Source organism: Hemibagrus wyckioides, linkage group LG15 (assembly GCF_019097595.1).
Source record: "Hemibagrus wyckioides isolate EC202008001 linkage group LG15, SWU_Hwy_1.0, whole genome shotgun sequence".
NCBI lineage: Eukaryota > Metazoa > Chordata > Actinopteri > Siluriformes > Bagridae > Hemibagrus > Hemibagrus wyckioides.
This window is the reverse complement of record NC_080724.1, coordinates 19,041,757-19,058,216: the sequence shown is the minus strand read 5'-3', so window position 1 is coordinate 19,058,216 and position 16,460 is coordinate 19,041,757. Positions and strand designations below refer to the sequence as shown.

The 16,460-nt window shown below is 42.2% G+C and overlaps 1 protein-coding gene across 1 annotated transcript; it reads right to left on the bottom strand.

Moving 5' to 3' along the window:
• Positions 1 to 237: 237 nt before the first annotated feature.
• On the bottom strand, positions 238 to 9,626 carry myb (v-myb avian myeloblastosis viral oncogene homolog). The gene is made up of 15 exons (XM_058410437.1): positions 9,371 to 9,626; positions 7,184 to 7,301; positions 6,888 to 6,959; positions 6,151 to 6,243; positions 5,589 to 5,809; positions 5,224 to 5,446; positions 4,948 to 5,016; positions 4,749 to 4,853; positions 4,247 to 4,474; positions 3,085 to 3,209; positions 2,856 to 2,967; positions 2,644 to 2,763; positions 2,448 to 2,531; positions 2,053 to 2,157; positions 238 to 1,653 (listed from the first exon to the last, which is right to left on the bottom strand). Exons 1-15 carry the CDS (start codon positions 9,391 to 9,393, stop codon positions 1,540 to 1,542), a joined length of 1,812 nt encoding a protein of 603 aa, XP_058266420.1. The 5' UTR covers positions 9,394 to 9,626; the 3' UTR covers positions 238 to 1,539.
• Positions 9,627 to 16,460: the final 6,834 nt, after the last annotated feature.

The following is a 16,460-nucleotide window of genomic DNA, read 5'->3' as shown; positions in this document are numbered from 1 at the left end:
GGTAATTCTAAATTGCCCATAGGAGTGAGTGTGGTTGTCTGTCTATATGTGTGGCCCTGTGATGGACTGGCGATCTGTCCAGGGTGCCTTTCGCCCAGTGTGTGCTGGGATAGGCTCCAGCAGATCCCTGTGACCCTAATTAGAAATAAAGTGGGTATAGAAAATGGATGGATGTTTCTATTTGTGATATTCGAATAGAAGTTAAGGTTAGGAAATAACACGGCAAACCACAGAAAGTTCCAAAAACACACTTTATTCACATGGCAGTTTTTAAAAAAACATGTAGAAAACGTCTTGTGTATATAAAAACAAAAAAAGTGTTCGTACTTTCCGCTAATACAAAAAAAACAAAACAAACAAAAGGCAGCAAATAACAAAAAACGTTACCGCTAAATGTTTCTGATTGGCCTCAAAAGTCTTGGTATCAAAAGCACATAATAATAATAATAATAATAATATCACAAAGAAAAGGCACAGGTATTTAAAAAATAAAAAAATAAAAAAATTCAGTGTTTGTAAAATACCGTCAACACGCTGGAGTATAAAAAACAAAACAGTGTTATGAAATTAAGTGTAAAGAAATGTCTCATCAGATCAAAAGCTCTCTCTCTTTTTTTGTGTCACTTTGGCCTTTGACATGAAAACATGCTTGGTAAACTGTTACGATTTGTTTATTTTTTTTTGTATTTATTTTTTTTATTTATTTAGCTTGGTAGAAAATTAGAAACACTTATTTTTCTTTTTTGTTCAATTGAAATCTAGCTTTCATTGATCGCGTTTAAGACAGTGCTAACGGGACGTTCATCGAATCCCGCATCGAAACAAAAAATTTTTGTTTTTGTTTTGTGAAATTGTAACACTTTGTGAAACGACGAGCGCCTCGCTAAAGGCTCAAAGGACGCCCGTGATTTCCGAACTTGGCAAATGTGAACTATGAGGCACTTTCTACTCTGAATCAGTGCTTTGGTCATTTGGTTAAACATCATTCTGTGTCATTTGTGAGGCAGCACTGCTGGGCTATGGGGTGTAAATCATGGTAATGCTCGAAGGAAACACGCTCCTTACTGTTAACGCACAGATTAGCAGGATGCTCGAATACTGGGGTCCAACACTGACGAATACGCCGGTCATAGTTAGTTATTCTTAATACAAAATAATAAATTATTACAAATTGTTATATTATATTAAAATCCATACAATTAGAGCCCTCATAGACAGTTCATTTCCCCCATGTATAATACAAAATATATAATACAATATCATTCAATTATAAAAAACAAAATAGAAAAAAATTTTAAAAAGCCGCAAAACAAAACCAGTTTCCTTTTCTTTGGCTGGCTGACATCCAACATGGAAAAAAAGCACAACCTAATTGATAGCTGTGCAGTCGAATGAATGGCTTCTACGCCTCTCCCAAATCACGTACCACAATGACTCGACCCCGCCTAAGGAGTGGCCATGGAGTGTTTTCTCTTCCCATTATCGTAGGATATTGATTGTCTTCTGTCTGTCTTCTCCACCTCGCTCCCCGTGTCTCTCCTACCTGACCAGCGTGCGGGGGCAGAAGTTGTTGAGGTATTTGTGCGGAGGCTCAGAGGGCAGAAGCTGGTCCTCGGTCTTCCCACAAAGCACCTGCTCCCATGTGCTCACATGCTGAGGAGGAGGAGGAGGAAGGCGGGAAAAGAAGCAGAAAGATAAAGAATATGATAAGTGTCTTTATTTTATGAGTTTATGGCAGAGTACAACACCTGGATTCGAAGCTGAAGGTAAACACATTTACAGCCCATCCTAAATACCTTTATACCAAACAGGCTCTTAAAAATGTGAGAGGGAAACAGGAGAACTGTGAATGCCGATAGTTTCTGATAGATCTGTCTTATATCATAACTTTTTCTTTTACTTATTTTTGTTTAACTTGCTAGTCTTATTATATTCTTTATAATTGACGAAGTTATTTTTCCAAAAACGACAGTTTCATTTCTGTCTTTCTTAACACACAAGCAGTTAAATAAAATAGAAGAATGTATCAATGCACAAGAGAGGCTGTGTTACCTGCACTGGGCTACCCAGAGTCCTGCGGGACATCTGAGGGGCTTTATGCGCGTCCTCGCTCTTCTCTGACCCGGGCAGCATCAGCAGCGAGCTCGTCAGCAGATCCTGCATAGAGCCGGAAGACAGAACACAACAAAGAGGTCAAATATTACCCCACCGACAAACCACACAGGACAGAGAGAAGTTTGCTGTTGTATTTCGCTACATTAAAGAAGTTCAAACAGAGGGCAGAGGTGAGAAGCAGGACCAGATGATGGAGCAAATCGTAATAATAACATCGTCTCACCGTAATATTTAGCTTTGCTGACATGGTTGCATTTTAAAAGTCAAAGCAATCGGACAAAACAGAGTCTGTATAGACTGTGTTATAGAAACACATAATAAAATATGCTCACCGGCATATTGTGTGTGGGGCCACTTGAAGAAAAAAGCTGGGCGTGAAGATTCTGTCCCTCCCACTGCAGGCATGTCGGCTCCACCTACAAGCACAATTCAAACCGTTTACTCTACATACGCTCTGTACTAGTGGAAATGACATGACATAATGCATAATAAACATACATACAGGTACATATGAAAAAGTTGACTGACCTCTTGTTTGATCTTCTTGAGTGGCGGCTGCTCGTTGTGCGCTCCTCCGACGCTCACTTCACACTCCTGAGGCTCCTGCTTAATCCCGCCAACTACCGCGTCCACAGGAGGGCTGTGAGCCTGAACACGACACGCACGTGGATATTAAAACACTAGAGCGCGTGGGCCGCTTAACCATCAGTCTCGTCTTAAACACACACACAAAGTCTCACCCTCTTCAGCGGTCCATATTTGGCGTCCTGCAGGGTCAGTGCTGTTTTGAATGGAGTAGGAGTGCGAGGAGAACACTCCATGATGGAGCGCCTTAGAGTCGGAGTCCTGAACCTGACAGAGAGACAATCGAGAAAACATGAGTCTCGCATGAGTCTCTATTTCATTAGATCGTCCTGGTATATAGTGAAATATTATACATATACAGTGCAGTAAAAAACAGAAGCTTACATATCATTCTCCTTCTGGTGGTGCAGTGAGAGGTCAGGCTGCAGTGGTTTCTGGGAGCACACGGCCGAGGGTGAGACGGGTAGACTCTGACCGTCCGAGTCTGGACTCACCGAAGCGTTTAAGAACTATAAAATGAATTAAAAAACAGGGTCACTTCATCACACACACACACACCTGTGTGTAAAGGAACAAACAGCCACAGAATACACTTCAGAAAATGCAGCTGTGTTTTAGAAAGGTTTATGAAAGAAGATCTGAAAACAAGGAGGTTTGCTAATTTCCCCATCTCTTGTAGGAATGCAAAACCCATTATATCAGCTAATCTCTGCTCATAATGCTCCATAGGTCGAATGCAAAAAGGGCAAGTGAATGTTCTTGCACCTTGTGGATATTCAACAGATTCATATAGTAACCAATTTCAGATTGAAGCGAGAAACGGTTTTGTTCAGGTTTTGCATTCACAATTTCAAGATCTGAAGATAATGATATCTGGAATGAAAAAACCGGTCGAGTCCCGTCGAAAGTGTACAACAGGCAGGCGTAAAAAAAAAAAAAAAACCTTTACAACCGCTGAATTAACATTTTATAATCGTGTAATAAATGTGCATGCAGTTGCAGCGGTACTACGCTCTTATAGGTTGGAAATACTACACAGTCTTCAGAGATGAGGTTATGAAAAATCATCAAGGAACAAGAAATGATTGACGTGAGCACTCTTCTAAATGTGACTACTAACTTGATTAGGGTAGTAGAAGTCGCATAATCAACCAGGCGGAAAACTACTGAGACTCTATTCTAGCACTACTGATGACCCGGGTCTCTCGACGGTACCTGAGAGGGAGAAAAGGGCAGGCTGCTCGTGTCAGAACGCTTAGGCGTGGAGCAAGAGAACGACAAGAAGCCGCCGTCTTCCGTGTTCGAGCTTGCAGCCTTAGGCATTTTAGTCAAACTCCTACTAGAGATCTTGTCGGGCCATGCTGAGATGTTCTGAGAAGATTAGGATTGTGCAGAGCGGATAATATTTAACGGATATTCTACCTAAATGTAATATTGTCCTCAGGACACTGACAAACTGTTCATTGTGTATGTAAATGCATATTGAAGATATGTTGGCATTTGTCAGGTGTCTATTAGCATCCGTAACACAGAAGCATTTTCTTACAGAGTCAATGGCATCCATGAACTCTGGTAAGGCTGCCAGGACTCCGCTGCTGCCAGCGTTGCTGCTGCCGTTTGTGCCGCTGCTACTGTGTGGGCTGTTCGTGTTGCCGTGAGCACTCTCCTCTGGAAGGCAGCCTTGCTCCAAAGGTGGAGCTGGAACGGAGACAGCCACGCCTACCGAGGAGTCGGTCAAAGAGCCCCGGCCCCATGTGTAACTGGCCATGGAGATCTGTGAGCGAGAGAGAGAGAGAGAGAGAAGCAGAGAGTGAAAGAGAGAGTAAATTATGGAGGAAGAGAGGAGAGAGAAAGGGAACTTGGCTTGTTGAATGATGTGCTTGGGAGGGGTGGGGGGAAGGAGGGGGGGATCTTTGTTGCACAAGGAGTTGAACAGAGTTTGTGGTGTGATAAGGACACATTGCATCACTTAGCCAAGCAGTTAGAATGTGAAATAGACCCCCAGATGCTTCCTCCAATTATTCACACACACACACACACACACTCACGGGTAGTGCTTGCTGTCCTTTCAGCTCATTCTCTGTCGACATCAGAAGCATCTCAATCTCCTTCACTCTCTTCTCTTTCTCGGGATCTTCTTCATTATAGTGTTTCTGAAGCACACGGAGAGTTAGGATGAAACCTCTGCTGCTTATCCACACAGGAGACACAGACTAAAATGAATTTTCTGACAGAGTTTAGGTTTACCTGTATAGCTGCAGTGCCATGCTGTGGGATGTTAAAAATGTTCAGCTGCAGAGCCAGTGGAAACGGCACCTAAACAACCGGTGACGAAACAGAAAACACGCTCATGACGATGACGGTCTCATACTGTGCCACTGAGTCATTGGAAGTGTATTGCGTGTGTTTTCAGTACATATGTGTCTACTATCTGGAAAAGGGAATGTGTAAATAAGCACTGCGCTCTTGTTTTTACACAGATTTCGTGGCATGTAGCACTATGTAGAAACGGCTGAAACGTACCCGTTGTGGGTCGGAGATGTAGTACGGGTACTGGTTAGTGATGGGGCTGGCCGGCATGGAGCTGCTGGTTGGAGTGTGGCTGTAGTTGAGCAGGTGGGAAGGTTTCGTGTATCCGCTGGTTATTGGTGATGAGTTGACCTTAGGTGTGTGCTGCAGATAGCCTTCCTGTTCCACTTTACGGCGCATTGTAGAGTTCCAGTGGTTCTTTATGGCATTATCGGTTCTGGGGACGGGAGGATGATCGTTAGACACAGATATATACATGCAGAGTGAGTAGAGAATACAAATGGCAAAAACATCATATCATATCCAGCTGTATTGTTAAGATTGTTTACGGGTTCAGATTGCAGATTTATCCGTCTAACCTGCCGGGCAGAAGTTTAGCGATCTCGGCCCAGCGGTTGCCGAGTTTCTCGTGGGCCTGATAGATGATGCGATCTTCCTCCTCCGTCCAGGATGTCTTCTTTACCTCTGGGTTTAAGTGATTATGCCAGCGTTCGCGACACTGCTTGCCGATCCGCCCCTTTAAGTGCTTTGCTATCACTGACCAGCGTTTTGGACCGTACTTCTGCACCAGCTCAATCACCTGAAATGGACAGAAAGAGAGTTGTGTGAGTAGAGGAAGGCAAGATGGAGCCAGCAGGAGGGCCAATACAAACACACACACACACACACACACAGAGAAGGGGAACTTGAATTGCGCAAGTGTGTTAAGGCTGCACATAGATAGTGGTATTTAACTAAATATCTGTAATATCCACCTGCCAATGACTTTCGGCAGGCCATAAAGTTGGTGACACAGAGTGAGACACCTGCTCCGTACAGTTAATCATTAGTTCCACTCCTCACTTCTTTCTGAAACGTGCACACTGTGCTTATAAGGCTGTCACGTTTGTGAGGCATGGTGTTCATGGTCAATGCACGTACCCTCTGGTCTTCTTCTTTGGTCCAGGGTCCTTTAATGAGCTCTGGGTTGAGGACTTTCTGCCAGCGGTGCTGACACTGGACATCCGTACGGTTCTGTAATGAGCAAGGATGGTTTGTGAATGTGTAATCACACATGAAGCCCGTTTAAGCATGGTGTGTAAGTCAGTCTGTAAATATCACTGACAGGATGTTGCTGGTGTGAATAAGCAAAGGTCGGTGTGAGATTATGAACGCTGCCGTGTTTGTGCTGCGTAATACGCTAACAGGATGTAAGTTATTGTGTGGTTGGTGTTTTGGAGCATGAATTACTGAAGGTGTTAGACTGCTGATGGCCAGGTGCGTGGATTCCCCTATGAGTGCTTCAGAAATGAAACATCCCCACTTTCTCATTCTCATTTACAGTGATTTATACAATGCAGATCGGTTTCTAAAACAAAACAAGTTACCACCATGCATGTGTGTGTGTTTGTGTGTGTGTGTGCGTGTGTGTCTGTGTGTGTCAGCAGGTGCACAGTGGATTCTGAAACAAAGCAATTTCCCCACCCTCCTTGGCACTGGCCCAGACTGAGCAAATCTAAAAGGGATGCCCAAATATGCAAATAGTTCCATCTATACTACCTGAAGCTTCTAGTCATTCACATGCAAATACTTATATCTAGCACACCTCACCTAGCCTGACCCCCCCCCCCCCCTTTAAGTCCCAGAATACACACACACAAACAAACAAACATACATACAGGCAAAAAGCTGGCAATGACTTTCCAATCTTCCGAGCCATGGTGTTCCACAAGTCTTTTCAACTTCTCATCCTGTCGAGAACAAGCCAAATATTACTCATTACCAGAGAAGAACTGAAAATATATATATTTTTTTTTTAGAACGCTTACTAGGGACACACATTGTCTGAATGCATGCAGAAAGCATGAATTGATATCTATTTACAGTATGTGTGGCTGTTCCTCAGATTTTGCCAAATGCATCAGAGATATGCGACTCAAAAGGAAAGCGTGTGCTTGACAGGGCTTCTGTGTACCTCTTCACGTGTCCATCTTGTTTTGCCGAGGTGCCGTTTTCCTGTTTTGGCTAATGGTGCATCGTAGTCATGATCGTAAATCTCCACATCGTCATCGTCCTCATCGCTGCTGTAAACACTGTAAGAAAAGAGAAAGCGGGAAAGGCGGGGAGAGAGAGAAAAAAAGGAAGAGGGAGGGAATGATGAAGGGCAATCAAAGAAGTGGTAAAGTAAAGTGTAAGTGGAGGTCAGAAAAGCAGAAGAAGTAAAGGAAAGGAGGAGTACAGGTTTGGATGAGGTAGAAGAAAAAAAAAAAATAGAGAGAGGGAGAGGTATAATGAGTCAATTATATGACCATAAAAGAGTCTGAGTATGACGTATAGCGAATTACAAACAGCCCCCTAGTCATACTGTCATGAATAATAGAAAAATTGAGCGATAACAGTCAAAACAAAAGTAAAGTGGCTGAACCTGTAGTGCCTGCAAGACTGAGAGAAACCTGTTCTGATGTTTTTGGTTTCCACAGATACACGCTAACGTGGTGCGGCCCTGTTTCCCCACCGCTGCGTGTTCAGACCTGCTCGGGTCCTGTCACAGCCACATGCTCAACTAACTCACCTGGCCGGCTCTCGGCCAATCACGACGGAGCGTGGCATGCGTGGAAGCCTGTGTTCACCTGGCTTTTGTGTCACACTTCATGCACGATGTGTGTATATGTGTGTGCCTTAGTGATAAAGAGACAAGGAAGAGGTCAAGAGTGCTGTCTCTTGACTACATTTACCCCAAAAAAGAAAGTAAAAAAGGGGGGATCCTGGGGTCACCTATTCATTTTATGATATAGCTATACGGTTTTAGCTCGTTCTCATCAAGAGAGACTGGAATGAGTGTGAAACTCGTGTGAAACTTGAATGTATATTGTAGTGACTTTACATATTACTCAAACCTGTGGCCGAATTAAACACCTAATTGTGCACTACACACACACACACACACACAGACTATTTTTTATAACTACTTTATTTAGAAGATTAAAAGAAATGCACGTAAGATTTTTTGTTGTTGTTGTTGTTGTTGCATGCAGCCGAGTAGTGAGTTAAAAACAAGTGCGCTCGTGCCACACCGACACTTCGCGTGACCCCGTATTTCCTCCGCGTGCGCTCGCGCTCTGTTTTTTTTTTCACATTTCACGCCTTTCAAAGTCCCCAAATCGTGCCTTTTTGGTGCAGAAACGCATGATAGACACTTTACTACAAAAAAAAAAAAAAACAGGACATAAAAAGAAATGCAAAATAAATAAATTGCACTCTAGAGCTCTTTAGTCATATATCCGGGAGCTTCCACATGATGCACAAGAAAAAAAAGTCAGAACGTTATTGCAGCTTACCAAGAACGCGCTAAACCACGGGGTTTGAAGGTGAAATAATAACCGAGATTAACCGACTTATATCAAAACTAACCTGACGTGGGAGCACCCGGGGTTCAGTTCAGGGTCAGGCTAGATGTAGGGCTAAAACGATACCAAGTATGAAAGCTACAACAAAAAACACACACGCGCGCAGATGCTCTTTTAAGGGAGGGGGTTAACGTTTTATTAAAAAAATGTTGTTATTATAATAATGTTATAATGCCGTGGTTACATTACAACTCGAACTTTTCCTGGGGTCACGTTCAAAACCCGCACTCCACAATATCGGTATTTACTATTTTCACTTACTACGCTGTAGTGCACTTAACGTGAAATGATCTCCAAAAATAAAAGTCACTGCCTCGACCTCATCCACAGCCACAACTTAACCCCGACTGACCCACGGACCCGCACGCGCAACGAATGAATGAAAATTGAAATGAGAGCGCGACCACCGGCACCAGCGCGAGCTCACTCAACTCACATGACCACCAAAGCCACCTGTTCCTGCACGAGCCGGAGTCGATGCTCGATGTTTTCACTACTCACATGGAGCGACCATTAGAAATGTAGAAATGTATCCGACGCTAAGCGAATAAACGCAGTTTGTTTCCTCGTGCGCTTATATATATATATATATATATATATATATATATATATATATATATATATATATACATATACATCGAACCTGTAGCCCTCACATACATACACACACACATGCACATGCACATCAGCAGCATGCGTGCATCCAGCGTTCTATCAAAAGTGCACGTAAAGCATAAAAAGAAATACATGCCTACCTGTGTCTCGGTCGCCTCGCCATCCCGTGTGATGGAAGCTGCGATGAGAGGAGTTTAATGCGCTCAGTGCGCGCGCGTGTGTGTGTGTATATACGTGTGTGAGTGTGTGTGTGCGCGCGTGTGTGTATGTGCGCTGGCGTGCTTGCTATAAGCTCCTGGTCTCCGCTATGAGAAGGAAGTGGACTGACATTAAGCTCACATTAAGGGGGAGTGAGCCAGACTGTAAACACACCATCTATCAGACAAAGCTCTGGCACGGCCGCCCCGTTCCCTCCCGCTAAATTTGGCGCGTTTGTTTCGCGCGCATGCGCAGTGCGAGTGCGGCGAGGCCGAAAGCGCCGCTCTGGCGTTCGAGCGCCAACTTGGTCGCCTGGTCGCGCTAAACTCAAGTTACACACTCCTGTGTGTGTGTGTGTGTGTGTGTGTGTGTTTTGTCAAGCGTTATTTCTTGTAATGTTTATCGAGACGGAGGCGCTATGAATGGGAGTGGAGAGAAAATCCACCGCGGTGTTTTTTATGTTCACAATATACACTATATCACAATATAAACTGCCACACGGTAGCCTGTATATATATATATATATATATATGGCATGAACAATGACGTGGATATTTCCACATTTTCTCAGCACTCTCCACTATCAGTTTCGATTTTAAAGAACTGAAGGTGTCCTTCTTTTTTGCTTATAACTAATTATAAAAATAAGAAAAATAAGAAAAGAAAACCAGTCTTGCCAGCTCTTTTTTTCATGGGAAACTTTAATGCACGCGCAAAAATAAAGTCGCTCCAGGTGACGTCACGGCACATGAGTTTAATGTCACAGTTTAATAAAAAAAAAAAGTTTAATCAACCGATTAACGTATTTTCAGTTATACACCGATCAGGCATAACATTATGACCACCTTCCTAATATTGTGTTGGTCCTGCCAAAACAGTCCTGACCCGTCCTGCACTGTGTATTCTGACACCTTTCTATCAGAACCAGCATTAACTTCTTCAGCAGTTTGAGCAACAGTAGCTCGTCTTTTGGATCGGATCACACGGGCCAGCCTTCACTCCCCACGTGCATTAATGAGCCTTGGCCGCCCATGACCCTGTCGCCGGTTCACCACTGTTTCTTTCCTTGGACCACTTTTGATAGATACTGACCACTGCAGACCGGGAACACCCCACAAGAGCTGCAGTTTTGGAGATGCTCTGATCCAGTGGTCTAGCCATCACAATTTGGCCCTTAATCAAACTCGCTCAAATCCTTACACTTGCCCATTTTTCCTGCTTCTAACACATCAACTTTGAGGACAAAATGTTGACTTGCTGCCTAATATATCCCACCCACTAACAGGTGCCATGATGAGGAGATCATCAGTGTTATTCACTTCACCTCTCAGTGCTCATAATGTTACGCCTGATCGGTGTAGATGGATTGACTCATGTTTATTACTTGTAAACATTACTAAGATTAACGAAGAACAAAGCAAAGGGTGGAGAAAAATAACAGTGATTAGCGATTGGTCACTGGGGAAAATGGTGAGCAGACAGATTGGGCTTTAGTAACAATAGTGATTAGTGATTGGTTATAGCAATGGTGATCATTTATTGGTCTCTAGAGAAAATGGGAATTGGTGATCAATGGTGATCGGTGATTAGTTGTTCGGAACATGTTCTCATAAGACTGTTCATGAAACAACTAAACTTTCTCTATCTACTCCTATAACCAGCAGCTCTGTTGGGAACTGGAGAGACATATGGAGTTCAGGACTCGAGACATGTCTCCTCAAAATATCTCTATATTTACATTTAGGCTTTTCAGGCTTTTTAGACTCTGTTCGGACAGACAAGATACTGAACGCTTCCTCTCCAGCTTGGTGAGAGATGCCTAAAGAGACAGAGACTGTTAAAATATCACCTAGTCCTTAAGTAGAGATCCCAGATGTGGGATCATATCTAATCTAAATGTTTTTTGTGTATTTGTCCTTGAACTCTAGCCTGTTATGACATAAACATAAACTGCACATCTCTTTCTTTAGGTGTGATGTTTCCAAAGCATCATTTCGATGACTGTTGAACTGTTGATATTTCAGACTAAATCTCTTTTAATATCACTTTTTAGAGGAACAGTAATGTGTCTTCTTAATCTTAATCTAGGATCACTGCCAGGAGTTCCTCATGTTCCAAATCCAACAAAAGTTTGTTCCTCTTCTGCTCTTCTTGCTGTTATTAATTGTCGCTGCTGCTACAGTCACGTCCCATCACGTCACTCGGATCGGCCCATTGTCTCTGGGCGCTGATGTTCCTGTGGACTAGGTGGTATTGTTGTGGCCCTGCGTGGGGTTAAACATGCTCACCCATGCATCTCAACCACAGGAGGAGGATTCATGGGTAACTTCATTACAAAAACACTCACAAAACAGGGTTGTGCAGGTTACCTGGGAGGAGCCTGCAGTCACAAATGACTCAGAACTCATCAGTTCTGGAAGGAAATCAAAGGAATATTACTAGAGTTAAAGGGAAAACCTGAATGACTCGCATGTTCATCCTTTATAACCAATACATGCTCTTATGATTTGTTATTTTTAAATCTCTTGTTAAAGACAGCGATGCAGCGGCGCTTTAATCATCTGTCCAGCTCTCTTAAAGAAACAGCAAAAACCGGACTGTTTATTTCCTTATGTTGTATGTTCTCAGCGTCATTGCATCAGCTCTAGCAGTGTCCCACGGTGATTTCAGTGGCGTGCTATCTTCTCATAGGAATAATTAAAATACAGCTCTAACAGCTGTAAAGAAGAAAACAGCGCCAGGATTGCTTAACACAACTATTTTATTACAGACACACATGTATAATGTACTGTAATGTAACACCTGTAGTGTATAAATGAGTGTATGTGGATACGGATATGGAGGCTTTTTTTGACATGTCACAGGTTGCATTTGGGTCTCGGATAAAACGGGTCTTTTTAGAAAGAGCTGGGATGCAGCAGTGATCCTCTTATCAGCTCAACCAATTATGGGTTGTGTTGCTGTAATGCAGCATTAAAGAACGCACATTTGAACGAAGATTTGAATCATCGTTCACTACTGGGTGATAAGAAGAAATATAGAACAGCCGTGCTGGCAAGGATGCTTATGAACCAGCTACAAAGCAAACCGAGTTAGGTGGCAATTTTGATTAGACTGATAGTGTGAGATAGATAGTAGGATTTCACTATTACACATTTCCGTTATAGTAAAGCTTGTCATTTTGAGAGGCTCGTCCATATTATTGGTCACCCTGAACACCAGTTTGGGCAGGGACACACTTGCACATACTCACATGCACACACACACACACACACACACACACACACTATGAGGTGTGAACTTATTTCTCGCTCATTTCTGTGTGTGTGTGTTATACTTTCGCATGTTTTCCCTGCATTCGCATATTCTCCAGTTTCCTCTATCCTCCCAATAAAATTCTCTTAGGTGGATCGACTTTGATATTAAAAATGAGCATAGGATAGACTTCGGATCCAGCGTGACCCTGGTGAGGTTTCCTTGAGAGTGCCTTGCCTTTAAAGTGCCATTCTTAACACGTTTGTCTTGAAAGTAGAGTTCTATATTTACGTCACTTCACACTTGACTCTATTTGCAAAATGTTGAAAGAAAATGTTTGCATAGTGTGCATCTCGGATCACAGTTTATTAGTGAAAACTTGTAACAAAAAATAATCTGAGCATATATCTGGTGTATTGTTGAAGTATTTTGTAATGTAGTGAGATATTTTGGACTTATATAACAATATAGAACATTTTTGCATAGTATTTATTTATTTATATTATTATTATTATTATTATTTTTATTATTATTATTGTTCTTATTATTATGAATTTATTTATAATTAATTATTTTATTTTTATTTTATTTTTATTTATTTTAGATTATAACTGCTTTCTATCACAGTCTCTTTTAGTCAAATATTTATTTTCTTATTTTTAATTTCCCATTTAGTTTTTCTTTAATTACATTTAATTTCGTCCCCCCCCCCCCTCACCTGCTCCCTTTCTTCCACACATCTCTCATTTCGTTCTCTCATGCTGTCGTTGTGTTCATATTCCTCTCTCTCAGTGTATTTAGGTCAGTTTAAGAAAGCATCAGGCAAGTGCACCTCAGCCTCGAGTATGTGTACTGCAGGTGTCTGTTTGTTCCAAGTTAAATTTAGACCTACACCCAAGTGTCAAATGTCATACAGATGTGAATGACACCTTTCAGCAGAGTCTACAGACTGCTGGGGAAGATCAATCACGCACACACACACACACACACACACACAGACACACATGCACGCACTCACGACTCTGATTCATCTGGATAGTGTGCTTGCATTTCAGGGTCCAGAGCTACTGGAAACTTTGAGTCTTGCTTTTCTTCAGGGCTCGTACTTATGCCATTATGTGTTATGTAACCGTCTCAGTAAGCTATCTGACCGGAAGCAGAGCTTCGATGCACCTGGCCACTGATTCTACAAGCCTCAAGAGCCATAAGGAGCAATCTCCTTCTGAAGGAGATTCCATCAGACGGAGTTTCCATAATGGTCGGTCGCTCCAAACTTTTTTCCATAGTTCTTTGATTTGGTTGAGGGTCGGTGACTGTCAAGGCCAGAGCATATTATTCACATCATTTTCATCCTCATTACAATGCTCTTGTGTGCCCTTGTGCACATCACAGGCTCCTGGAAGGGGCCACACCCATCAGGAGAGGAATGTTTCATCGAAGGTTAAAGATGAAATTTGCATTGAGTTGAGGTGACACTTTGCTCTAAGGGGACATGTGGACTCGAACCGTGACATCAATATACATCAATAAATGCAGTTTCATTTATCACCCATCACTATGTGTGTGTGTGTGTGTGTTGGGTGGTAAAACAACATATGGAGCCCAGTACTGATAAATGATTTAGTATTGTTAATCCTTTGTTTTAAATGTCTTCCTGGAGAGGAAGGGGGAGAGAGAGAGGAAGCAGCTTGGTGGTGGTGAAGGAGGTGGTGATGGGGGGGTGGGGGCAATAAGGTGGTTTCCAGGAGTAGGCAAGGTGCGGCAGCTGTAGGACAATCACTTTATGCTGAAAGATAACTCTTACACAGGGAATTTTCCTCCAGCTTGATATCCCCGTCTTGGGGATAAAGATTATACCTATGCACATGATACACTGCAGTATGTGGTAATGGAGCAGAGGTAGGACACATCTGGAGCATCTGGGGGTTAATTCAAATCAATTTTTGTATAGCACTTTTAACAATGAACTCAAAGCAGCTTAACAGAAGTATAGAAACATAGAAAATATCATAAAGTTTAAAGTTAAGTTACTATTTATCTCTAACATTTATACCTAATGACTTCTAAATTGCCCAAAGGAGTGAGTGTGAGTGTGTGTGGTTATCTGTCTATATGTGAGGCCCTGTGATGGACTGGTGACCTGTCCAGGGTGTACCCCTGCCTTTCGCCCAATGTGCGCTGGGATAGGCTCCAGCAGATCCCCGTGACCCTAATTAGGAATAAAGCGGGTATAGACAAATGGATGAATGGATGGATTTATACCTAATGAGCAAGCCTGGGGTGACAGGGGTGAGGAAAACCTCCCTGAGATGTTATAAGAAAGAAACTTTGAGAGGAACCAGACTCAGAAGGGAACCTCATCCTCATTTGGGTGACACTGGTCAGTAAATAATGTAAATGTAAATACTGTCCTTTCTACAACAGCAGCCACGAGCTCTCGAGGAACTAATAGGTCAGTGTAGTTTGTGAGTTCATTATAGACTTATTAAACTAATTCCTGACTGATGCAAAGACAGCATGATAATCTCAAAGTGGTTCTATCCACACCAGTCCTCTGGTCATAGGCTGTCCACACAGAACTATCCCCAGCAGCAGAGAGCACCACCAAGCCATGAGACATTAACCGGGGGTAGATCGTCTGGATGGATCAGGCAGGTCCGGAAAGAAGAAGCGGTCAAACTCAGAACACTGGGAGCTCGGGAGTGGGATGTATAACTAGACAGAGAAAGACAGAGAGAGAGAGAGAGAGAGATAGAGAGAGAGATTTATTAGGTATGCTTGTGATCATGTGATGTTTAAAGACTATGTAGATTATGTGCAAAGTGCAGGAAGGGATTCCGGCAAGACTGGCAATGACAGCGTCCAACCTTAAAAGGAGAGCCAGAAGGTGACAGATATGAAGGCTTCCCGGGAATTAAAGCATCCAACCACTATACAGACAGCAAGCCTAAGGGAGTTGTTAATTCCAATGCAGTGACACCATTTGCCGATCACTAGCACAGCTCTGTCTCTGTAATAGAGATCAGAAGTGATAGACATCTTAAATTGTTTTTTTTATTAATTTTTTTATTCTCAGGTTGCTTTGGATAAATGTGTCAAACCACACACACACACACACACACACACCGAATAAATAAATGCTACTGCATGTACATCTGTGGGTAGTTGCCTCACAGCATATCGATCCTGAGCTCATTTTACTTCCTGTGTGGAGTTTCACATGTTCACCTCACGTTCGCTTGGGTTTCCTTTGGGTTCTTCTGAACAGGATAAACTACTTAATAAAGACGAATGAATGAATGAAAGAATGAATGAATGATACATATACATCAGAACTGATGAATCTCTGTGTCCACAAACTGAACAGGATTTAGTTCAGTGTATATTACCGAGCTTTGTTTTTTGCACAAACGTAGTTTTATAAAGCTTCAATTAGGTTAAGAATTTAAAAATATATATATGTATTTAATGTGTTTATGTGACAATATAGTGTGGAAACATCAGTAAAAATAAATAAATAATAATGATAGCCATTAATTTCTGGACACGTCTAGAAAATAAACGTCATTTTAATCATGCTCATAAAAACAGTTCGCATATTTTATACATGAAAGATTGTTTCAAAAGATAAAATAGTCGTAGAAATTAAAAAAAAAAAAAAAAATATATATATATATATATATGTATATATAAATATATAGTGCATTGTACAAACACTGCCCGGGTCACGTGCTCCTGCATGGCTAAGGCGACTTTTCATTTGAAAGCCCTGAGTCG

Coding starts and splice junctions, on each gene's coding strand:
- myb (XM_058410437.1), bottom strand. CDS start 9,393: ATGGCGAGGCGACCGAGACACAG. Junction 3,210..4,246: donor TCATGGATGCCATTGACTCT/GTAAGAAAATGC, acceptor TTCATTTTATAG/TTCTTAAACGCTTCGGTGAG. Junction 2,158..2,447: donor GCCCCACACACAATATGCCG/GTGAGCATATTT, acceptor GGCTCTATGCAG/GATCTGCTGACGAGCTCGCT.